The sequence below is a fragment of the Lepidochelys olivacea genome (genome assembly GCF_965140295.1).
Source record: "Lepidochelys olivacea isolate rLepOli2 genome assembly, chromosome: 20".
NCBI classification, from domain to species: Eukaryota; Metazoa; Chordata; order Testudines; family Cheloniidae; genus Lepidochelys; species Lepidochelys olivacea.
Genome location: NC_140430.1, coordinates 20,635,974 through 20,659,978, shown reverse-complemented (window position 1 = coordinate 20,659,978; position 24,005 = coordinate 20,635,974). Strand labels below are relative to the sequence as shown.

At 49.6% G+C, this 24,005-nt stretch overlaps 1 protein-coding gene across 4 annotated transcripts in view; it reads left to right on the top strand.

The window, feature by feature from the left end:
* The window catches only part of DNM2 (dynamin 2), a 59,131-nt gene that overhangs the window by 11,072 nt on the left and 24,054 nt on the right, over positions 1-24,005 (top strand). For 2 of the 4 annotated variants that reach the window (XM_084609916.1, XM_084609914.1), the window contains exons 2-12: positions 4,907-4,980; positions 13,736-13,885; positions 14,135-14,338; positions 15,043-15,141; positions 15,468-15,628; positions 16,397-16,539; positions 17,259-17,394; positions 18,254-18,321; positions 22,119-22,257; positions 22,853-22,939; positions 23,392-23,462. In XM_084609916.1, coding sequence (XP_084466042.1) covers positions 4,907-4,980; positions 13,736-13,885; positions 14,135-14,338; positions 15,043-15,141; positions 15,468-15,628; positions 16,397-16,539; positions 17,259-17,394; positions 18,254-18,321; positions 22,119-22,257; positions 22,853-22,939; positions 23,392-23,462 — 1,332 coding nt within the window. Of the gene's footprint in view, positions 1-4,906; positions 4,981-13,735; positions 13,886-14,134; positions 14,339-15,042; positions 15,142-15,467; positions 15,629-16,396; positions 16,540-17,258; positions 17,395-18,253; positions 18,322-19,565; positions 19,705-22,118; positions 22,258-22,852; positions 22,940-23,391; positions 23,463-24,005 lie in introns of all 4 variants that reach the window. The other 2 variants (XM_084609915.1, XM_084609913.1) reach the window with 1 other exon arrangement.

Genomic DNA, 24,005 nt, shown 5'->3' with positions numbered 1-24,005 from the left:
AGAAAAGGGAAGAAGGAGAACCCGGGGGCCTACAGACTGGTCAGCCTCACATCAGTCCCTGGAACAATCATGGAGCAAGTCCGCAATGAAACCCTTTTGAAGCACTTGGAGGAGAGGAAGGTGATCAGGAAGAGTCAGCATGGATTCACCAAGGGCAAGTCATGCCTGACCAATCTGATTGCCTTCTATGATGAGATAATTCGCTCTTTGGATATTTGGAAAATCAGTGGACATGATATATCTTGACTTTAGCAAAGTTTTTGAAACCGTCTCCCACAGTATTCTTGCCAGCAAGTTAAAAAAAAGTATGGATTGGATGAATGGACTAAAGGTAGACAGAAAGCTGGCTAGATCGTTGGGCTCAACTGGTAGCGATCAACGGCTCGATGTCTAGTTTGCAGCCGGTATCAAGCGGAGTGCCCCAGGGGCTGGTTTTGTTTAATATCTTTAGTAATGATCTGGATGATGGGATGGATTGAATCCTCGGCAAGTTCGCAGATGACGCAAAGCTGGGGGGAGAGGTAGATACGGTACGGTAGGGTAGGGTAGGGATAGGGTCCAGAATGACTTAGACAAATTGGAGGATTGGGCCAAAAGAAATCTGAGGTTTAACAAGGACAAGTGCAGAGTCCTGCACTTAGGACGGAAGAATCCCATGTACCACTACAGGCTGGGGACCGACTGGCTAAGCAGCAGTTCTGCAGAAAACGACCTGGGGATTACAGTGGGTAAGAAGCTGGCTATGAGTCAGCAGTGTGCCCTTGTTGCCAAGAACCTAACAGCATATTGGGCTGCATTAGTAGGAGCATTGCCAGCAGATCGAGGGAAGTGATTATTCCCCTCTATTCAGCACTGGTCAGGTCACATCTGGAGCATTGCGTCCAGTTTTTGGGTCCCCCACTACAGAAAGGATGTGGACAAATTGGAGAGAATCCAGTGGAGGGCAACAAAAATGATCAGGGGGCTGGCGCACATGACTTACGAGGAGAGGCTGGGGGAAGTGGATTTGTTTAGTCTGCAGAAGAGAAGAGTGAGGGGGGATTTGATAGCAGCCTTCTACTACCTGAAGCGGGGTTCCAAAGAGGATGGAGCTAGGCTGTTCTCGGTGGCAGATGACAGAACAAGGAGCAATGGTCTCAAGTTGCAGTGGGGGAGGTCTAGGTTGGATATTAGGAAAAACTATTTCATGAGGAGGGTGGTGAAGCACTGGAATGCGTTACCTAGGGAGGTGGAGGAATCTCCATCCTTAGAGGTTTTTAAGGTCTGGCTTGACAAAGCCCTGGCTGGGATGATTTAGTTGGGGTTGGCCCTGCTTTGAGCAGGGGGTTAGACTAGGTGACCTGAGTTCTCTTCCAACCCTGATCGTCTGATCCCTCCCTTAAGGTGGGAGTAGATGGGGCTGGAGTAGAAGTTAGTGGCAGGAAGCCAGTTGCTGATTTGTGAAGGAGTGTGTGGCTGCTTGGCCCACATCGGGAGCCAGAGAACAGTGATCATGTTCCAAATGGCATGTAAGGACTGGTGTGAGACTTCCATATCGTGGGTTATTCTGGGGGTTGTGGCTGGAAGGTGGCACTAGAGAAAAGCGAAGCACAAGGGAAAATAAACCAAGGAGAGCAGACCTCCATGACAAACGAAGCACTTGGTCTTCCTGCTGGTTTCCGCCCGTGGCTATTGCAGGAGCAGACGTTATGTCCTCAGAATCTCGTGGGAAGATGTTTGTTCCACGTGCTTGGTGTGAAGAGTTCGTTGGACTTGCTCGGACGGCTCATTTTCTCGGCTCTACCCCAGTTCGGCTTATCTGTGCTTGGGCCAGGTGTAGCACCGCTCTCTTCATGCAGCGCGCTCTGTGTGGCTTGCTGCAAGACCACATTTTGCTACCGAGCTGTGAGGCTCTGCTGCACAGGCCACCAGCTGGGCATAACGGTGTCCGCTCCCAGCCTGGTCTTCGGAGCTGGCCCCTATTGCCGCCCATGATGGTCAGATTCTGCACAACTCAAGCTTCCACTTGTTGGATGCTAACCTTGCAAATGTGAAGTGGGGTCCCACTGACGTCGTCTTGAGTCTGCAGGCAGCCTGAAACAGACCTGAGCGGAAAACTGCCATAGCCTGTTAACCCTGGGGTCTAATGAGGGCACCCAGTGTGCCAGGCTTTCCAGTTTGCACATCTAGTATGCAGAATTAACACACCTGTACACAAATGTCACTCACATGTGTAATAGCTAAATAAAGGGCAAAATAGTGGAGATGCCTAGCAGGCTTCTTCATACTGGTGATGTGCTTATCTTACCCCTTATCTGAGGGAGCAAATGGCACAGCTGCAGAGCATCACAGCAATAGTGGAAGCGATAGGAGTAGGAAGACCAAAAGCTTCCCACTGCAGGGGGATTTGGAGAAGTCCAGATGACTCTGTCTGGTTGAAACAAATGGGAAAGCTCTCAGTGCAGTCTTTCCTAGGGAGCGTTTCTCTTTCCCATTTCAAAGCAAGTGAAGCCATGAATGCTAGACAAAAGAACTGCTCAGAAAACCTGCATTAAGTGCCCCTCACTCCTGCCCTAGCAGCTCTTGTTCTCAGTGCTGTCATAGAGAAGAACTGTAGCCATTCAGTCTTCAGTAATTGTCTCTAACAAAACAGCATGCCCAGGATGTGGAGGAGCATGATTTCCAGGCAGAAGAGTCCAACATGTAGGCCTCTCACAATGGCTCTGCCCACTTGAGTTTCTCCCCAACAGAAAGGGGCGGGGGTGACTCGCTCCAAGACTTCTGTCTGTGTCCAAGGAGTGTTGCCAGCTCTTTGTCTTCTTCTGCAGTTGATCAGAAATCCAGCCCTTCTGGGAAATAACTCGAAACACTTAGCCTGGGTGGCTTCCAAGAATAAAGAAAATGACTGAGTGTCTTTCCCCTGTTAAACAGTCTGTCTTTGAGCTCGCCATGATGAGCACACACTTTTTAACAACGCTGCAATCTGATCATTATTAAAATGTTGATGACTGGAAAACCAGACCCTTCTGCTGTGAACCTTGATATCAGCCACTTACAAGCTGTAAGGCCAAAGGGAACCTGAGGACACGGGAGCTGTCCCTCCCTCCTTCTGTTTCACAGTGTGTGCTTCTTGTCTCTCCAGATACTAGAGCAGGGGTGGGCAACCTGTGGCACACGAGCCGATGTTTAATTGCACATTGCTGCCTGCCGGGTCCCAGCCGCTGGGTCCCAGCCACCGGCCCCGCTCAGCCTGCTGCCAAACCCAGGCCAGGACTCTGGCAGGCAGCAGCGTGCCATTAAAAATCCTTCCCGCCCCGGCCCACTCTTCTCTGCATGCCCCCCCCCCCGCCTGCAGGCTGAAAAAGCTTGGTCCTGCCGGCTGTTCCCCTTCCCCTGCCATGCTGGGTTCCTGCCCCTCCTCCTCTCCCTCCCTGCCACCGATCAGCTGATGGCCCTTGTGAGGGAGGGGGAGAAGCGGAGCCCAGTGCTCGGAGGCAGAGAAGAGGTGGGGACGGGGCCTTGGGGAATGGGGGTGGAATCAGGGTATATCCCCTCCAGACCCTGCTGTGAGCCCCTCAGGGCAGGGGGCTGGGAGCACCCCCACGACCCCAGCCCACACCCTCTGCTCTGCAGCACCCCCCACACCCTTTGCTCTGACTCTTGTGCACACACACCCCCCACATTCCCACCTGCTCCCCTCGCACCAAATGGGAGCTGCCCAGGTAAGCACTTCACTCCCAAACCTCCTGCCCCAACCCTGAGCCCCCTCCCTCATTCTAGCTCCTGGCCAGACACTGTACCCCAACTCCCAGCCTGCTCCTTCACCCCCAGCCCTGTGCTCAGTGCACTCCCACCCTCAGCTCAGTGCAGAGAGAGGAAGAGAATGGGCTAGAACCAGGGAGAAGGTAGGTACCCACTCTATGTGGGCAGGACCGGGATCCCAGACTGGCAGCGGGCTGAGCGGGGCCAGCAGCTGGGACCCTGGCTGGCAGGAGCTGGCAGACGGAACCCCAGACCAGCAGTGGGCTGAGCCGCTCAGCCCGCTGCCGATCTGGGGTCCTAGCCGCCGGCCCCGATCAGCCCGCTGCCGGTCTGGGGTTCTGGCTGCCGGCCCCTTGCCAGCCAGGGTACTGGCCGCAGGCCCTGCTCAGCCCACTGCCAGCCTAGGTGAACAGAACCCCAGGCTGGCAGCGGGCTGAGCAGGCCGGCGGCGTAAGATCAGCATTTTAATTTAATTTTAAATGAAGCTTCTTAAACATTTTGAAAACCTTGTTTACATATGACAATAGTTTAGTTATATAATATATAGACTTATAGAGAGAGACCTTCTAAAAAACGTTAAAATGTGTTCCTGGCATGCGAAACCTTAAATTAGAGTGAATAAATGAAGACTCGGCACACCACTTCTGAAAGGTTGCCGACCCCTGTACCAGAGCATGATGTGCATGTAAATACAGCTCCTTCTATCTACACCAGCTCTGCTGTAGCAAAAATCTGGCAGCATCCTCTCCAGAGGCCTCAGGAGAGGTTGTATTCTGGTAGTCAGGAGAATATGAGAAACTCATTCCTGTAATGAGGGTCCAGCCTCTTTCCTGTTTTCCTCTCTCAGAACTGTAACTATGAGAGACTAACTTAAGTTAAAAACTGAATGGAAGGATGGTCTTGTGGCTGGAGCGCTGGGTTCTGCCACAGATCCCCAGCGTCTGTCTTTTGTTGTACCTCAATTTCCCAAAATCTCCATTTTACAGATAAGTCACTTGCAAGCTCAGCAGGGCCAGGAGCATGTACAGGGTTTGTCACAATGGAGTCTCTAGGTGTTACCATTATACAAATAATAAGGTGCTAGTATGCTACTGCTCACTGTAGTATCTGAATGCCTTACTTGTTTAGCCTTGTGAGTAACTCCATCTCTTTTATTTCCTTACAGAGACTTTCTTCCCCGTGGGTCTGGAATTGTCACCCGACGTCCTCTTATTCTTCAGCTAATCTTCTCAAAAACAGGTACAGTGCGGGGCTGAACAGCTTGTTGCTCCATAAATCAAAACACCAGCTGTTCCCTTACGGATATGGGTTTGGGGATGTTTGAAGTTTGTTCTTCCATTTGGGTAACAAGTCTAGTACCCTTGGCAAATACTTCTTTCAATATTTACAGCAGATCAGAGAAAGTGCAAGTCTGTTTGAATGTCTGTCTGTGTTTGAAACCCTTGTAGTCTTGCCACTTAACAAGTTTATGACTAGGGCACAGCTCAGGCTCTCTTAATGCTTGTGGGACAAGATTTTTTTTTTAAACTGCTGGAAAGAAAACGTGCACTCAGGAGATGAAAGCTGCCTTGTAAGTGGCAAATGAGCTAGGAGGCTTGTTTTGTGTAATTTGGCGTTAGTACTGTCATTTCAGCATGCCGCTAATCAGGAACGTTTACCACAGGCGTAGATCACTGGGTGGAAACTCTATGGCAAATAACTTCTGCATTATTCTGTCAGTTTACACTGCAAGTTAAGCAGTATCGATTAGTCCATATGAACTTATTCTGATTTGTTTTAAACAAATCCAGTCCTTCATAAACACAAAACTCTGGCCTCTTATAGTGCAGTAGATTGTCATAATGGTCTCTTCTAGCCTAAAATCTCAGAAATACGTGATGTCTGAAAACCAGCTGTAGCCCTAAAGGTTTTGAGAACAAACCCACTTCTGGTCTGGGCAGGGGTCCTAGCACTGACCATGTCACAGGCATTAACACTGCAGGCATTAACATTACCTGAAAGTTTCCTTTTCCTTGTTAGTTTTCATTTTCCTCTCTGTCCCCGTCCTCAGTCCCTCCTGGGTCATGCAGCAATCACTGATATTCATGCTGCTATTCTTCAGAGCAGAGAGAGAGTTGGGCAAATTGATCTCTTCCCATGTAAAAGACCAAATGGAGCTGTCAGGCTGAGCTCCCTGCTGATACTGTGACATGGTCAGTTAACACAGCCATTCCTGTTCTCCCAGCGATAAGCTCAGGGAGTTGCTGCTTTACCAGAGCTGCACTTTGGAGAGGGTGTAATTTACTCCACCAGATTGTGAAGGCAGTGCTTTTTAAAGAAAAACAAACAAAAAAACCTCCGGCACTGAGACGCTTCGTAGCTTCTCTTACATGATCCGGAGCATTTAGTGATCCCAAACCCCATTCTCTTGGTGTGAGGGGGTGTGATTTTTGCACAACTTCTTTAACTCTTCATGAAACAAACTTGCTTATAAAACTGGCCTATGGCTTTTCTCCTGCCACTCTAACTGTTGCTCCTTACTGTGTGAGTGTCAGAAGCAGTAGAAACAGACCTTGATATTGGATCATGGCTCTCTGCCCCAGAGATACTGATCATGATAAATGTGAAAAGGCTAAAAACAAGCCACAACTCTAACCTGAGCACATGCTTAAAATGCCAGCGAACCTGATCTCAGGGAAGATTTCTCTTGGTACGTTACTTTGAATGAAATATGCATGATGATTCCCTTGCTTTGTCCTTTTTCCAGGAGGGGTGGGTGGGCCTCTCTACCTCTTGGGTTTGGAGAAGTGTAGTCACAACAGTCTACAGCCATGCATGATAGTGGATGGCAAAGCACCATGAGGCTGTGTTGTCAGGTGGGAATTCTGTATTGATTACAAGATGGGCTAATTCTTTTGGAGAGAGTACTTTCCTTCAGATCTCTGAGGGAAGTGGGGGAATAGACCACCAGCAGTTAACTCTTGCATTGCCACCCCTGACAACAGGTAGGGAGCAGTAGCTACTAAGGGTCTATTCGTATTGATCTGCAGATGAGGTGGTTATCGCTAGCCCAGTAAGCTAGCATGTTGTTAAATGTTATGGAAAGCTACTGCAGCTTTGCAGACTTCTCTCTTTGGAGCATTGACTGAAACCAATGCCCCAAATGTGACTGCATCTTCGTGGCATTCATAGAGCAACAATCCTGATATCTGGTGTGCAAAATACATGAAGAGTTAGCAAAATTTCATTCAAACTGTGCTCATTGGTTTGTATGAAGAAGTGGGGATTTTCCCTTGTTGTATGCAAGTCTTACTGTTTTCAATGAATGCTGTGTGTGCCTCACGTTTCAGAGTGGTAGCTGTGTTAGTCTGTATCAGCAAAAACAACAGTCTACAGCCATGGATGGAGTGGATGCATCTGATGAAGTGGGTTTTAGCCCACGAAAGCTTATGCCCAGATACATTTGTTAGTCTCTAAGGTGCCACAAGGACTCCTCTTTGTGTGTGCCTCAGTTTCTCTGTGTATTGCACCAATGTCTAGGTGGTGGGAATAAGCATGTGTGACTTTTGTGGGGGCTGCTCCAGCTGCCTGCATGAATGCTGTGGCCACCCCTCGTAACCTGAGACCCGGAGGGGGATGCGACCAGGTGACTCTTGGCCTGGGAAGCGAGACAAAGGCCGGAGGAGGAGCAACAGCAACGGGCAGGGTAGGGCAGGGGCCGGACAGCAAGTGAGTCGGTCTCAGCTGGCTTGGGGAGGAGTCTGTTGCACAGGGCCAACTTCAGGGACCTCTGGAGTGTAGAGGATTTGTTTCCAGCCGAGTCCTGGCCTTGTTTCCAGAGGAGTGTAGGCAAGTAGGAGTAGCTGGTGTTGTTATGACGCAGTGCTTTTTGCGCTACCAATGGAGCGACTGTGCTGTCGGGCTGAATGCCCATTAAAATCAATGGAAGACTCTTTCCATTGACTTCAGTGAGCTTTGGATTGGGGCCCTAAACTCTCATCTAGGGCAGGGGTTTTCTTTCTGAGGTCCCCCCCCAACATGCTATTAAAAACTCCACAGCCCAGCTGTGCCATAACGGCTTTTCTGCATACAAAAGCCAGGACCAGCATGGTGGGGTAGCAAGCAGGACAGTTGCCTGGGGCCCCACAAAGCTAAGTTGCTCAGGTTTCGGCTTCAGCCCCATGTGGCAGGGCTCGGGGCCCTGGGCTGCAGCCTTGGGTGGCAGGGCTTTGGCTTTCTGCCCTGGGCCCTAGCGAGTCGAACGCCAGTCATGCTTGAAGGACCCCCCAAAACCTGCTTGTGGCCCCCGGGGGCCCCGGACCTCTGGTTGAGAACCACTGGTCTAGAACTTAGCACAGGCACCGTTGCTAGCACTGAGGAGACTTGCACAGGCGTTTTAAATACGGCCAAGGGTCTCTGGTTGATTTGCTCACTGCCTTGCATACGTACAGGCAGCAGCTGCTTTTGGTGCATCCGGCATAGTTCAGTTCAGCCATTTCAAGCCAACCACTGGTTCGAAGGCATCCCCAAGGTTAGAGGAATGTGGCTGGGTTAATATTTACATGCTGTCTCCGCAATAAAATTGCTCACTGGTGAAGGTGAGCCTCCAAGCTCTTCATCTCCCAAGACCCAAGTCCAGGGTTCTTTGCCTAACACCGGGGTCGGCAGCCTTTCAGAAGTGGTGTGCCGAGTCTTCGTTCATTCACTCTAATTTAAGGTTTCGCGTGCCACTCATACATTTTAACGTTTTTAGAAAGTCTTTCTATAAGTCTATAATATATAACTACACTATTGTTGTATGTAAAGTAAATGTTTAAGAAGCTTCATTTAAAATTAAATGAAAATGCAGAGCCCCCCGGGCTGGTGGCCAGGCCTGGGCAGCGTGAGTGCCACGGACAATCCGCTCACAGGCCGCCTTTGGCACGCATGCCATAGGTTGCCTATCCCTGGTCTAACAGTTCAGTGGGTGGCTGCAGGAGAAAGTGAAACCTGAGCGGCAGGTTTTGGCTGATAGATAAAGGAGGGGAAGTGATTTTCAGCTGCAGTCAAATCTTGCTGCGTTTTCTGCTAGATTGCAATGTAATGCTCCGTGCAAGTGATGACGAGAGAGTTCTGCTTGAAGTGCAGAACTTGCCAGTGTGGAGCATTGGCACTTTCCGGGAGTCATGCTGCTCTTGTCAACACTCCGGGATGTTAAATCCCAAATCATCAACTCTGTTTTCCCTCTTGCCTTCCTCTGATTGGATGGAAACTGCTCTGGGACTGGATGGGTGCAAGCCACGGAGCAAATTAAGATAAGACCAGGAGTTCCTGAGGACTCAGTACTTCCCGTGGGCTTTGAAATGTGCCCCACAGCCAGCCAGCTATTTTGGGGGACCAGAGCCTGCCTGCCTGCTCTCATGGCCCTGAAGGCAGGTGACAAGAGCTAGTGATAAACCCTTTCCCTAACTTTATTGCCCTCATATAGAAAATGACCTGCTTCTGGGAAATGCCAGTGAGGTCAGAGCTGCTTTCAAACTTTGTACCTCTGTCACCGAGGGTAGCAGTGCATGGAAAGAGTCACATTAGCTAGCATTTGATAGAACCTCCGCTCCTTTGTGGCAGGGCCTGTGTTTGTGCAGTGCCTAGCTGTCTCGGGGTCCCCGGGCGATGCTCTGGAACTGCTCCCCATGAAGCCAGTCAGGACTCTGCGGGAGTCTCCTTTCTGTGAGCAGCCTGTCTGCAGGACACACAGCTCATCCAACTTCCTGGGTCTGACTTCAGAGCATTCAGCCTCCTCTGCCCCTCCGTGCGCTTCCCACAGCGAGTCCACCCAGGCGGGGTCCTGGGGAAGCCAGAGGGTCCTGCCCCCCAACTTAGCAGTCAGACGGGACTCTCAGCCAGCCAGTAAAACAGAAGGTTTATTAGACAACAGGAACATGGTCTAAACCAGAGCTTGTAGGTGCAGAGAACAGGACCCCTCAGCCGGGTCCATTTTGGGGGGCAGTGAGCCAGACAACCACGTCTGCACTTCACTCCATGTCCCAGCCAGCCCCAAACTGAAACTCCCTCCAGCCCCTCCTCCTCTGGGCTTTGTCCCTTTCCCCGGCCAGGAGGTCACCCGATTCCTTTGTTCTCCAACCCTTTGCTTTCACCTTGCAGGGGGGAAGGGCCCAGGCCATCGGTTGCCAGGAAACAGGGTGTCTGCCATTCTCTGTGTCCAGACCCTTGCACACACTTGCCCTCTAGGGCTCTGCAACGACCATACACCCTTATCCTACCACCTAGATACTTAAGAACTGCCTAGGGGAAACTGGGCACACAATATTCAGAGGAAACATTAAGAACAGTCCTGCTTCTTCACACTAGCCCAATGGGATTCTGGGCCATGAGGGGGGATCCCAGGTGATACCATAATACTATTACCAAGTATGCCAGTTAGGGGCATCAGTATCATGAGAGAGCCCCCGACATCAGGCTTTCCAGATAGCATGCCTGCTCTCCCAGAGGTTCCAGCCTGCAAACCCCTTGGCCTCATTCACTGAATGGGCTCTTCATAGCAGTGGTGGGAAGCCGCCTCAGCGTGACCCACGGGATCCCAGGCGAGGCTCAGTCTGTATGACTTTCTTTTCCTTGGTCCAACTATTGAAATTCATTAGTGCCTAGGGGGAGGGGAGAACAGAGCCCCTCCTTCCTTGCACTGCTAACCTAGATTGTGCCAGGGGGAGGGGGCTGCAGAGCGGGATGGTCTTGTCTCGATGCTGTGTGTTTTGTCTCAGTGGCATTTGGTATCGAAGTGTGAGTCGTGGGGAGTCTAAACGTTTATCTTAGAAGTTCTCTGGCCTGTGTTATATGGGAGGTCAGACTAGATTACAATGGTCCCTGCCACCCTATACTTGGATTGTAAGAAAATTTGAGTCCGTGTCCGTTTTTCCCCCATCCTCCCTCCCCGCCATACACACAACCACACACCAGTGGCAGAGCTGGTGGGGGGTGTGTGTGTGAGAGAGAGACAGACAGACAGACACTTCCATGCCTCAGTTTCCCCTCTGGGAGGACACCCACCTCACTGCCAGCGATGTCTAGGATTAGTGTTTAAAGAATGGACAGCGCTAACCTGCTGCTCCTCACTGGAAGTGAAATTAATGTAGAACTTTTGTCAGCACAGATCCAAACAGGGCTGATAGGCAGTGACACCTGCCATACTGATAGATCCCTGAATGGGAGCAAGTCATGTGGGCTAAACATGCCGCTGTCTCTGCTCCTTCACGGCTTGGTGGCACGTGGTCATGCTGTGACTCTCACCTGGCATTCACACACCTCAGCGATGAGCTGATAAGAACCTGCGCCTAGAATGTTGCAATTTGTTTCCTCCCAGTCCACAGGAGCCATTCAGATGCAGCCAGTGAGTGTCTTGGCAGGTTAGACTCAAGCCTTTCTTCAGGGCTTGAAGACCCAGCAATAAAGTGTTTAAAATGATGGGCAGAGAATGAAAGGCAAACAGTCCTTCTGCAAACAAACACGGGCATTGATGTCTAGGTTCACCAGCCACCACTAGTGCTGGAACCAATGCCCAGTTTGTGCCAGCATCTCACCCCTGGGCCATTTCCCCTCTGGAAAGGAAAGCATCCCTTCATGTCCACATCAGAGCCACTGCTAATAGCACAGAGGCTGCAAGAAAAACCTTGGCTGGTGTAACCTTAACCTGTAGAGCCGGCTGCCTTCCATTGCCTCACTCCTTCCGCCTTAGCCAGAGGAGACTGCTAGACCGGTTTAATCCTGGATTAGCAGCAGCCCCAAATAAACACACACAACTGGGTGACCTCTGGGGAAGGGAGTGCCTCTCCTTGGGTTGCTTGCTGGCTTTCACAGCGTGACTATTTGGCCAGCTTGAACCTCTGGCTCTGCTCCACTTGCCACAGAATAGGGCTTCCTTGTTCTACCCCTTCAGTGGGCTAGAGAGGGCCACCTACAAAGCACGGTGAGCATGTCTACACATGGAACTATCCAGGAACAGCTCTTGCCCTTCACATTCATACCGCTTACCTTTAATTCAAATTAACTGGCAAGCGTAGACAAGCCTTGGGTCCTCTGATGTGAGGGGCACAAGAGCAAGGTAGCTTATGGACACTAGGAATCATTTCAGTTCAGGGGTGGCTTTGTTTCTATAATGGCCTTGACTAGAGCAGTGCAACTCTAATGTACAGCAGAACGGAGTTCGTGGAGGGCTAGCAGGAGTTTGCATGGCTAATCCGGTCTCCACTGTAAGAGGTGGTGTTGTGTTAATATAATGAAAGAAATCTGTATTGTCCTTCAGTTACCATGACTTATGGCTGGCAGCAACATAGCTTCTTAATGAGCTAAAAGGGCAAGCAGGTCCTGAGCTGTGCCCTGTACCTGTAATCTTAAAGGCAGGTGGACTCTCAGCCTTAGTTTGGGAAGAGAGGTTTATTATTGGTGTTTAAGCTCTGCAGGGGAACAGTCTATGAAAGTTCACTTTGAAAGCGAAATGGCAGTTCACCCCCTCTTCAAGTGTACTCAGTGTGTAGCACTAGGACGCCCGGCTTCTATTCCCAGCTCTGCCACAGACGTGCTAGGTGACCTCGAGAAAATGGCTTCCCTTCTCTGTGCCTCAGTTTCTCCTCCTACCCCTCATCGATTTAGATTGTCAGCTCTTTGGGGCAAGGACTGTTTCACTCTGTGCAGCACAAAAGGGCCTCGATCTAAGAGCTTGCTGGCTGGATGGAGGAACAAAACAACTCAGGCCCATGTCCTCCTTGGAAAGCTACTTCTCTGTGCCCTACCCTCTGCTGTGTGGGCTCCTGGACCTCTAAAAGGAGAGACCTCCATTTCTTTTTCCCCAAGGCACCCGGAGATCCTAATCGGAAACGAGCATTTCAATTGTGCTCTGTGCTGTGCAAACCTACAGGGTCCCTGCACCAAAGGCTTAGCTGAATTTGAAGGCAAGGTGCTTGTCACAAACAGGAAGGCAGATGTGGGTTGGCTCTAGCAGTGAGCTAAGGTCTAGGGGGATGTGCTCCCCCCTCTGGTAGCTGTTGGAAGAGCACTAGAAATGATGTGCTAGAGAGAGAATTCTGTCACTTCCTGGTGTTATGAAAAACCTCTGTAAAATCATGACTGGTGTGGAGAAAGTAAATAAGGAAGTGTTATGAGAAGGAGTAAATAACGTAAGAACTAGGGGTCACCAAATGAAATTAATAGGCAGCAGGTTTAAGACAAACAAAAGGAAGTATTTCTTCACACAGTGCACAGTCAGTCTGTGGAACTCTTTGCCAGAGGATGTTGTGAAGGCCAAGACTACAACAGGGTTCAAAAAAGAACTCGATAAGTTCATGGAGGATAGGTCCATCAATGGCTATTAGCCAGGGATGGTGGCCCTAGCCTCTACTTACCAGAAGCTGGGAATGAGCGACAGGGATGGATCGCTTGATGATTCCCTGTTCTGTTCATTCCCTCTGAAGAACCTGGTACTGGCCACTGTCGGAAGACAGGATACTGGGCTAGACAGACATTTGGTCTGACCCGTATGGCCATTGTTCTGTTCCACAGTACCAAGAGAGGCAGCTCTCATCACTTTTGTACACTCGCAAGTGTGGTGCTTCTGAGAGGAAGTGTCACCTCTGGGGTTGGGTGGATGTGGTGGGGCTTTGAATCAGTCTCTAGCGAACATTGTTGCCTTCTCCTGATTGGCCCGACTCCTGCATTAGACTGTCCTGTCTTCCTGCCCCCAGCTCTGAATCCCCATAATGCTCACAAAGTGTAGTGTGACTTCATGACTGCTTTCTGCACCAGCATCTCTTCTCTGGCATGTAGCTCAGGGGGCTCCCGTAGAGCTGATGCTGCATTGCTGAGCTTCAAAGAGCAAGGGCCACATTCAGGCTTGGTGTAAGCAGCAATTTTGCTGGGGCCTGGGTCTGTTTACATTGGGACTGAACTCAGCCCTCTTGCTGGTAAAGGAAGGCTAATTGCAAACCAGTGTGTTTCATTACAAACCTGGGGGGTCTCTCTCTTCCAGAATATGCTGAGTTTTTGCACTGCAAATCCAAAAAGTTCACGGATTTTGATGAGGTTCGGCAGGAGATCGAAGCAGAAACAGACCGGGTGACAGGAACCAATAAAGGAATCTCTCCTGTTCCCATCAACCTGAGGGTATATTCACCACATGGTGAGTGAGACTTCCATTCTTCCAATCAGTAAAGAAACAGCACTGCAGAGGCAGATTTGAAGGTCCCCAAAGACCAGGATCTGTTTCCGCGCAGCAAGCTTTGCAATGACCTATGGAGGACAAACAGAATATCCTAGCTGGTCATCTGTGCACCCCTTGCATGCCCCTTCCTTACCCCATACACTGCAGGGATAAAATGTTCTGCTTCCCTTCACACAGCATGAGCTCTCTGCTTTCCTCTCTCCTCAGTACTGAATCTGACGTTGATCGACCTTCCGGGTATCACCAAGGTGCCGGTGGGAGACCAGCCCCAAGATATTGAGTACCAGATCAAGGACATGATCTTGCAGTTTATCAGCCGAGAAAGCAGCCTGATTCTTGCAGTGACTCCAGCCAACATGGATCTGGCAAACTCAGATGCTCTTAAAATGGCTAAGGAAGTAGATCCTCAAGGTAAAACAAACGCACCCACCTGCTGTATAATCCTTTAACAAAGGGAGGAGAATATCGGGATTCCCATGTGTTCTGCTGAGCAGCTTTCGCTACTGTGAGGAATCCCGGCTGGCTCTGCCAAGTGGAATGTGCTATTAGAACAGGGTATTTTGATGTCCTCTAATCTTTGGAAGGAAATCCTGGCTCTCTTCTCCTGTCCCCATCAGGGGCAGTGGTTGCTGGTCCAGCCGGGTCTCCTGCTGACAAGTTCCCCACCTGTGACACTCTTCCTACCACCCTCCTGTCCTCTGTCTTCCACTAGGTGTGTTCTTTATCTCCCATAGTCTTCCAGGCAGACTCACAAGGTGACCTGTTGGCTTGCTTGGCTGACAGCTTTCACTGAAGGGTGTGACTTGACACGCTGAGGTCTTGCCTAATGAGTTATGTGACTCTTGTCACTCAGGGTGCTGCACTAAACTGTCCAGTCATGGAGTTAATAACTAGCTCATCTCGCCACACAAGCCAGCTGTGAACGTTGAAACTGCAACTTAAGTGCTGCAGGCTGATTTGAGGGTTATGGCTGCTGCTTACGGAAAGTGAGAGCTGTTGTCTCTGCACGTCTAACTACAGACCTGGTCAGCTGCTCTCAGTGTATCTGGCAAGGTGGGGGATGTGATGTTGATTAGCTGCTTCTCCAATGATCTTTCTTACCCCACCCCCCCCAGGGCTACGGACAATTGGTGTGATCACCAAACTAGACCTGATGGATGAGGGCACCGATGCCAGAGACATCCTGGAGAACAAACTGCTTCCTTTAAGAAGAGGTAGAATGCCACCATCCTTATGTAATAAGCGTTCTGCTGAGATCACAACACCTTCCTCTCTTTCACTATTTATAGAAGACAGGGAAGTCCCAGAGCTCTTCTCTGTTGCAGCAGCTGTGCATGGTATCTGCCAGCAGGGGGTGTGCTCTGCAGAAAACCCTAGTTACCTTCTTGGAGATATTCTCCTTTGTGCAAGCAGTATAAAGTTCACCTTTGTAACTGTATCAATCTCAGGGTCCCTTGCAGGGAGCACAGGAGTTCAAGGCTGGTGTGCTAGCTGTGTCATTCTCTAGAAAGAGCTAGCATGTGGAATTGTCCCGTTGCAGGCTACATTGGCGTTGTTAACCGGAGCCAGAAGGATATAGAAGGCAAGAAGGACATCAGAGCAGCGCTGGCCGCAGAGCGGAAGTTCTTCCTTTCTCACCCAGCCTACAGGCACATAGCAGATCGAATGGGCACACCTCACTTACAGAAAGTCCTCAACCAGGTAGGCCAGCCTGAGGTTCATGTCAGTGCGTCGGCCCTACTTAGTTGCTTAGGTGGAGAGTCAGTTAACTAACAGCTCTGAGTTGAAGTGGGGAGTGCATTGTCAAGTGATTAGAACAGGGGATGGGAAGTTAGATTGGATCAGTGCCTAACCCACATAAAACATCATGTGTGATCTTGGGCCAGCCGGGGGTTCCCCATCTGCAGAATGACTAATGAAAATCCCACTTGTCTGAACACCTGTGCATCTACCAGTGTGAATTCTACGCAACGCTAAAGATGCTTGTAGCCAACAGAATGGAGGGAAAATCTCTTCTACTTGGCTTAAGTGGTGCAATTGGCCACCAGTGTGCGGTCAGTTTTGTTATTTTCCCCATATAGTCAGCTCCCCTTGTTCATGTGGGTCTTTTTCACAAAGCAAGAGAAGGCAAAATGCATTACAACTGAAAAATCTGACTTGTAAAGCTGCAGAATGGGGCTGGTTCAAGGCCTGAGACTGTCCTAAAGTCTTTGAAACTGATTAGTGTCTCTTTAAATAAACAGTAGCAGACCTGGACTATAACTTATTTCTGATCTTAATAGAGTAACCCGTTCAGTGAAAGCATTCAAACCTGATCCATAGACAAGCATTTCCTCAAGTCTCCTGTTGTGCAGTGTTGGCTCTTGCCTCTGGCTTGCCTGTCCATTCTCAAACATCGCTTGTAGTGATGGGCAGCTCGTGCAGGTGGGGGGACCAGTGGCACTGACCACTTCTCCAATCCTCTTGTAGCAACTGACTAACCACATCCGTGAGACCCTGCCCTCACTGCGCAGCAAGCTGCAGAGTCAGCTACTCTCCCTGGAGAAGGAAGTGGAGGAATACAAGAACTTCCGCCCTGACGACCCCACACGGAAAACCAAAGCCTTGCTACAGTATGTTGTTCCAACCCCTCTTCGATATGACAGGCGCTGGATTTCGGCCAACCTCGCTAATGAGAGGGGAAGAGAGTCTAGCCTGAAATTGACACTTATGGGTTTTAACATAGGTCCATATTTAACTAGCTCTTTGCTTGAAGCACACAAATCCCCGCTGGCTGCTGATCCCAAGGAAATACACAATGCCCAGCACTGGCATTAGAAATTGGCACTGTGGGGGCAGGACATGCTAACTTTAACGGATGGTGCCATTAAGAGTTGGCATGGACATGAGACTAAATACCCTGCAATGCTAGGCTGATGGGAACATTGGGAGGGCTCGTTAAATCTGTAGCTATGATGCCTGGCAGAAAAGCTCTGTGGGCAAATAACTGGCATTGTCTTGGTTTTGTGTGCCTACAACAAGGATCCCCTGTATAATCCACTTTGTTAAAAGCCTTGTGTAAAAGCAGAGAACAAGCATGTACGTTCTTAAGATCTAAAAGAAGGTGAATGACCGTTTTTTGTTTCCCTAATTGTAGCAAAAGGGAGATGAAATTCTCTCCCCGTAGGGTTCGTGGAAGTAGAAGAGAATTCTCAAATGGCCCTGCCCAGATGAAATCGAGATTATGGCTAGCATGGCGCTGCCTATAGTGTGGCCGCAGCCTGAATGGCTGGTCCGTCACAGCTTTTGCCGTATTTGGCTAATGTCTGTTACTCCTGCTGGTTCTTTGCAGGATGGTCCAGCAGTTTGGGGTGGACTTTGAGAAGCGGATTGAAGGTTCAGGAGATCAAGTGGACACACTAGAACTCTCTGGTGGTGCCAGAATTAATCGCATCTTCCACGAGAGATTCCCCTTCGAGCTGGTGAAGGTGAAGCTAACACTGGTTTTAATACTTCTGTCCAGCGGTGTTGATTTCTCTCTCCACACAAAGCGGAATGTTGCTGGTTGCCAGCCATATGGCTGGGGGGAGTGTCTCCAGTGTCTATGCCATTCTTCAGGCTTTCTGCTTGTTTAGCAGCCAGCAGAAGGGTCTGTTGACCATCCTTCCCTGGTGTTGGGTTGATCTACTGCTCAGCTAAACCAATGAGCTGGTTAGGAACCTCCCTCTCCTGCCACTTATCCATTGCTGCATGGCATAAGAATCTTTGCCAGAGCAGAGCTGTGAGATGCACACAGACTAGCTTGTCTCCTTATCTTGAGAAGACTGAGAGACGGGATGTTGTCGTTGGGATCAGCTGTCCTGGGGTGTGGCAGAGCAGCAGTTGGTGCTGATGTTTCTAAGTAAGCAAAACCTCCTCCCTGACATATAAAGCAGGGCAGCCGAAAGGTGCTTCTACCTACCTACCTACTCCAGACACCCCATAATAAAGCAGAAACACATCAGGTCTTACAGGAGGGGGGCAGTCTGCTGTACCCCCACCTCTGTCACACACAGGGTGGTAACCAGATGTGCTGTAATTCACTGCTCATTCACACAGCCCTTCTATTGCTTACCTACATGGCAAGCTCCCTGGGGGAGAGGGGCAGTGTCTCTTTACAGGTCTGAAGTACTTAGTGCCAATGGCATGCTATCTCCATCTACAAACAGGTAAATGTATGTTTGCCTCTTGTGGCTGTACGAGAAAGCAGTTTAAAAATGAACCACCTTCAGTTTGAATCCTGAGCCGTGATTGTGCTTCACCCCAGAAGGGCCGTGCTGTAGAATCTAACTGTTGTTTCTTTTTTAGATGGAATTTGATGAAAAGGACTTGAGGCGAGAAATTAGCTATGCAATTAAAAACATCCACGGCATAAGGCAAGTATCGGAGTAGGAGATCTTTAGCGCCAATAACACGTCTTGTTTTCCTATGAGCAGTTCAGTCATGTTTGTACCATTATTCTGTGGTAAACACTTGTACCATGAACCCTATGTAGCTGTCAGTTCTGAACAGCTGCAGCCAGCTGGTGTGCCATGTGGGAAGCAAAAGGTGTTTAGAACCGAAATTCTTTATTGGAAATGGGTAGAGAGAATTAGAGGGTTAACATTTACGTTGCCGATGTAGTTTTCTTCCATGTGTCTGGACAGTGTAGGATTTGATCTAATGCTCTGATTCTGGAGTAGGGTTCTGCTGGCTCCACTAATGGAGAAGGCTCCTCTTGAGAACCAAGAGCAAACTCTAAATGTTATCCCTGTTAGTCTCGCTGGCAGAGTTTAGTAAAGGAGAGAGATCTGTTTCCTCTTGTCCCTTTAAATCAGAGGATAAAAGAATTCCTCCATTGCCTTGTGCATCTTCCCAGATGGGCAGAAGATAGCGTGTGGGGAGTGTATATTTTGAGATCTAAACTTCCAACTAAAGGAAAAGGGATCCAGGTTATTGCTGTACCATTGTGCTTGGGAAATTCTGGCTCAGGGATGCTGTCAAAGAAGATGCATTCCGCATGGACTGAGCTCAGTGATGGAGCTGCACTTGGATGAATCCAGACACTCAGCCCGTACTGTCCCGTGCTGCACTGAGGATGTAGCTCTGAGAACTAGGGAACCGTAGGCCTGACAGGGCTGAGTGTATCATCCCAAAGAGGCCTCCTCTTAGCATGTCTGCCTTCCTGGGCTGCTCCGACTTGTGTTCCCTCTGCCCGAATATTGACTCGGGAATTGCCTACTCTGCTCTTGAAATGCTGCATGGGGTTGAAAAGGCTCCTTGCCCATCCACTTGCAGCATAGATGTGACCTACAATAAAATAGCCTTCGGTGTCTCTGCTCTAGGCAGTGACTCCAGATCCCATGTGCTAGAGAGCAGCTTTGTGTGCATCTAAGTCACAAAGCAGCATCATGCTCTCGATTTGAGGCTTAACCCACCCCCACTCCACGGTATAATTGTGGCTGCACACCCCCAAGAGAAGGTCCTGTTAGTATCGAAGCCTGTCTGTCTTGGGGAGGGAGTCGATGTCTGCTGCTCTCTCATCAGGTCACAGACCGTTGCCTTTAAACCTGTTCACCCATTTTGTTTTTTCTCTGCCATGTCTCTGCCCTCCCTCACCCCTGCGTGTGGATGCCTGTAGGACGGGGCTTTTCACACCAGACTTGGCATTCGAGGCCATTGTGAAAAAGCAGGTGGTGAAGCTGAAAGAGCCTTGTCTGAAGTGTGTCGACCTGGTTATTCAGGAGTTAATCAATACAGTTAGACAGTGTACCAGTAAGGTATTGAACCTGCTGGAGGCTCTCCAGCCCCTTCCTACTAGTGGGGTGGCAAAGCCGGTGTGCTGCCAACATGGCAATGTCCTCTCCTGCCTGGAAAACTCCCCAAAGCTGGATGTGGGTAGGCAAAAGAGATCACGCTGACACTTCACTCCTAGCCTGCTCACTAACCTAACGTGAACACCTCATCATGGACCTGATTGTCATGCCTGGCCCTGGACAGAGGGAAGGAGGGTTGCCTCCTTCACACCTGAGATGCTGGCATTGCCCAGCTCTAAGGAATACTGTCCCCACCTTGGGTCGTGATAAAGATCCAGGCACTGTCCAGCACCATGGGACCTCTGTCTCAGTGTGGCTTAGTGGATAGAGCACTGAACTGGGACTCCGAAGACTGGGGTTCTGTTCCCAGCTTTGACCCTGGCCTGCAGGGTGACCCTTGAGTGTGTCACTCCCCTTCTCTGGGCCTCATATCCCGTTTGTAAAATGGGGTTCATGTTACTGATGTACTTGGTGTAAAGTACTTCAAGATCTACTGATGAGCAGTGCTATGTAAGAGCTAGGGATGATGATTCTCCTAATGCACATAAAGTCTCTGGGCTCTGTCCCTGTGGGAGGATCTATATCCATGTGACCTCCAGCTGCAGTGATCTGTGGCAGATTGGAACAGATGTTGCCAAGGCTTTTGCCTCAGAGTGCTTTGGAGTCTGCCAGGCAGGTGGGCAGGCTATTCCTGGGCTCTGGTGCCTGTCTTAGCATGTGTCTTCTCCATCTGTGAGTTCAACTGCTGCTTTGCTACACTCTGGGAAGCTGTGGAGAATGGGAGCAAAAGCCGGAAGCAGCTATTGTGGTAAATGATATTTACGCTCATTGTGGTGTATTTATAAATCCTGCAATTAATGAAGTGCTTGATAGTGAGCACCATTTCAAAAGGGTTCTCACTCTCCGGAAGTGTTAATTACCCTGGTACTATGCCGTAGCCCAGGATAAATCAGCCACTCCCATATTTAATAACTAGCTTCTTGGGACAACTCTGCTTTTTAGCTTCATCTGGTAGTAATGGATTGAGGAAATTTCTTTAAAAAAATAAATAAAAAAAATAAAAATTCACATCTCTAAAACTAGCTGTTCCGAGGCAGGATCCTGGGTTAGAGGGATCCCCGGCTCTGATCCAGTCTGTCAAGTTCTGGATGTGCCTGGTAGACAAATGTTTATGTCCGTAGTAAAAGGCCATTTGCCACTTTGAGGCCATTCCAACAAGTGAAATAGCCCCCAGCTCCTGCTTCCCAAAGTGTCTTGCTTGAGCAGAGAACTTCAGCACTCATCCAGTGGTGCATATTGTAGGAGCTGCGGGGGGTTGTTTCTGGGTCAGGAGTGGTGCTCTGTTTTGCTGTGGTTGTAGTGATCTGTGTCACATGGAGAAGCCAGCACTTGCTGTCAAGGTTCCTTCAGTCCCAGCTAACATGGTGGGGAAAACTCGGACTTCTTCCTTGGAATGAGTCAGCACGGCAGCTTGCAGGAGTAACATGCAGATGAGTTCTCGTAGGCATGTCTGCTTCCACGGGAATCCCGATCCAATCAGAACAGCTTGGTCAAGCGGGGCTTGAGATGCTCTCAGCAGGAACTTCTCTGGCGCCAGTAGTGCTCTTTATCAGGTACCACCCACCTGGTCTCGACATGCCCTGTGTCACTGGAAACAGGTTCTAGCCCTAATATAACCCAGTAGATTGGGGAATCTGGAAATGGCGGCAGTCGGCTTCTTCACCCGTCCCTCAACTTCCCCGTGATGCGTAGCAGTGGATCTCTCAAACAGCTAAAGAAAGAAGCGGGCGCTTCATGCCGTCAGAAGGCAGCAGGCAATGTCACTTTGCCCAGGGTAAAGCAGCAATCTTGAAGCCTAGCAGGGCCCTAGATCAGCTGCTGTCTTGAAGCTTGGGATGGAGGGAAGCAAAGGAACCTTTACCTTTATTAAAGGTCCAGTTGAGCAAGACGTTCAGGGCTCAGGTTCTGGTGGGATGTCATCTCCTGCTTTTGGCTCCTGGAAATGCCAGGGGGTGGGAAAGATTCACCATCGTCCCACCTGTTGTAGTCACTTTGTGCCAGTGTAAATGATCACATAACGGGCACAGCAGTGGTGAGCCAGTGAATGACAATCAGATCCTTATGAAGTCCAGGATTTAACCAGATGAATTAAGAATCTGATAGTAAATGAATTAAATGCATTTTTAAAATGAATCTGAGGAAACTGAAGGAATTTCCTGGGGCAAGTGCTGCTGCTTTTTCCTTTGCATGTTACTAACCTTGTTTTTGGTTTAAAAAAAAATCTCATTTTCTTTTCTTTCTGTCTTTGTTGCTGTTTTTTCCACCCTGCGTGCCTTTTGGTGTCTCATCTTTCCGCTCTTGTGCTCTGCATGAGGCAGGACGGGGCTCTTCACACCTGACATGGCTTTTGAAGCTATAGTGAAAAAACAGATTATAAAGCTCAAAGAGCCCAGTTTGAAGTGTGTTGATCTGGTGGTCTCAGAGCTGGCCACTGTCATTAAAAAGTGTGCGGAAAAGGTAACTGGTCTTAATTCTTCCTCTGTCTAATCTGAACATCTGGAATGTATTGGCTCGCAAGACCCAGCTGATCAAAGTGAGTTTGAGACCATTAAACTAACATTTTGGGGATCCGTGTCCATGGACATCTGAACACCTTCAGCCAAGGACACACTTGCAAAGTCTAGACTCATAACGTTAACTTGGCTTTCTGGCATGGGTCCTGCAGAGGCATATTGCACAGGTGTTACTTCACACCATAGCAACAAAGGCTAAAAATGCTCCTGAATTCAGTTAGCCTTGCTTAGCATTAGCCCGTGCTTCATGCCTGGGGGATCTGCTTATCCGTGGGGGATGGGGAAGAGACAATACATTTGCCAAACACATTTAAGGCCCACCAAAAGCTGATCCTGCTGATCTCTTCAGAAACAGCAGAGAACTGACTTTTCTTTGCTGTCCTCTGAGCCCCACTTCTGTCCTACCGACAAAACTGGGGGTTAGTCCAGTCCTTTCCTGCCCTCTTCAGTTTTGTGAGTGCTTCTGTGTCAAGCTTTTTGTGGCTACCGTGATGGCTGCTGTGATCTGATCTTGCACTCTCTTACTCCCTGCTTCTCAGCTTGGCTCCTACCCCAAACTACGAGAAGAGACAGAGAGGATTGTTACCACTTACATCAGGGAACGGGAAGGAAAAACAAAGGACCAGGTAAGCTCCTTTTGTGATGTAGGGAGTGTTTCTGTTCTGTGATGCATCCAGCACTTTGGGGGTTGTGATCCATATGGAAGGCGAAGGAAAACGTGACTTGTTCGGGACAGGAGGATGTCTGATCTCAGTGCTGTTTGGGGAGAACCTGACACTCCGACCAGAGCCGTACGGTAAAATAATGTCCAGCTCCACTTTGCGAATCCTCTGAGCCCAGCGCGCCTTTTGCACAGGGCACCAGCAATCCTACAGTACCCTCTGCTGGTAGCAATGCAAACCTCACCTTTCTGCAACCGCTGTTGATCTCTACAGCAGTGTGCCGGGCTTTCCAGACCAGTCTTGGTGCTGCGAAGCAGCTTTGATTGACCAGCGCTGACGCCTGTTGTGCTGAAAGTGGCACTTTCATTGTAGGCCTGTTACTGTGTTCAGCTGACTCGGGTGTACGTGTCTTCCAGATTCTCCTGTTGATCGACATTGAGCTCTCTTATATCAACACTAACCATGAAGACTTCATTGGATTTGCCAAGTAGGTTCCTCCCTGCTGTAGCTGGGAAGTGTGGGTTGCAGGACTTCTCGGTAACCAAGGCTCTTAATTGCAAGTAATCGATGAGCATTGAAGGGATGTAGCAACAGCTGCGCAGAGTCCATAGGGCAGGGAGCTGCAGGGTCCTGAAAGCTGCAAACCTGTTCAGAGGATGTCAGAGACGTCGCCTCCCTCTGTTACGGCTGCTGAGCTGCTGGCCGGGCTGGAGTCAGGTGCCTTAGGGCTGGGTGCGGTCGGTGGGGGCAACACTGGCTTCACGTATGCCGTTCCCATTGCTTCTCTAAAGTGAGTCTGGTAAAGTACCTTTGTTCTAGGCCTTCGCCTGAAGGAGGCAGGGGGTGTAGTGCTTAGGGACAAGCCAAGGTCTGGGGCACCATTGTGCTAGGTGCTGTACAGAGTAATGGAAGACCCCTGCCCCAGAGAGCTTAAGATGAAAATAGACCAGACAGAGGGTAGGGGAAAGGGTAGTAAGTCTCTTATCAGTCTCACTGACTGGTGCTTGTGTTTTGGCCAAGGAAACGGGGA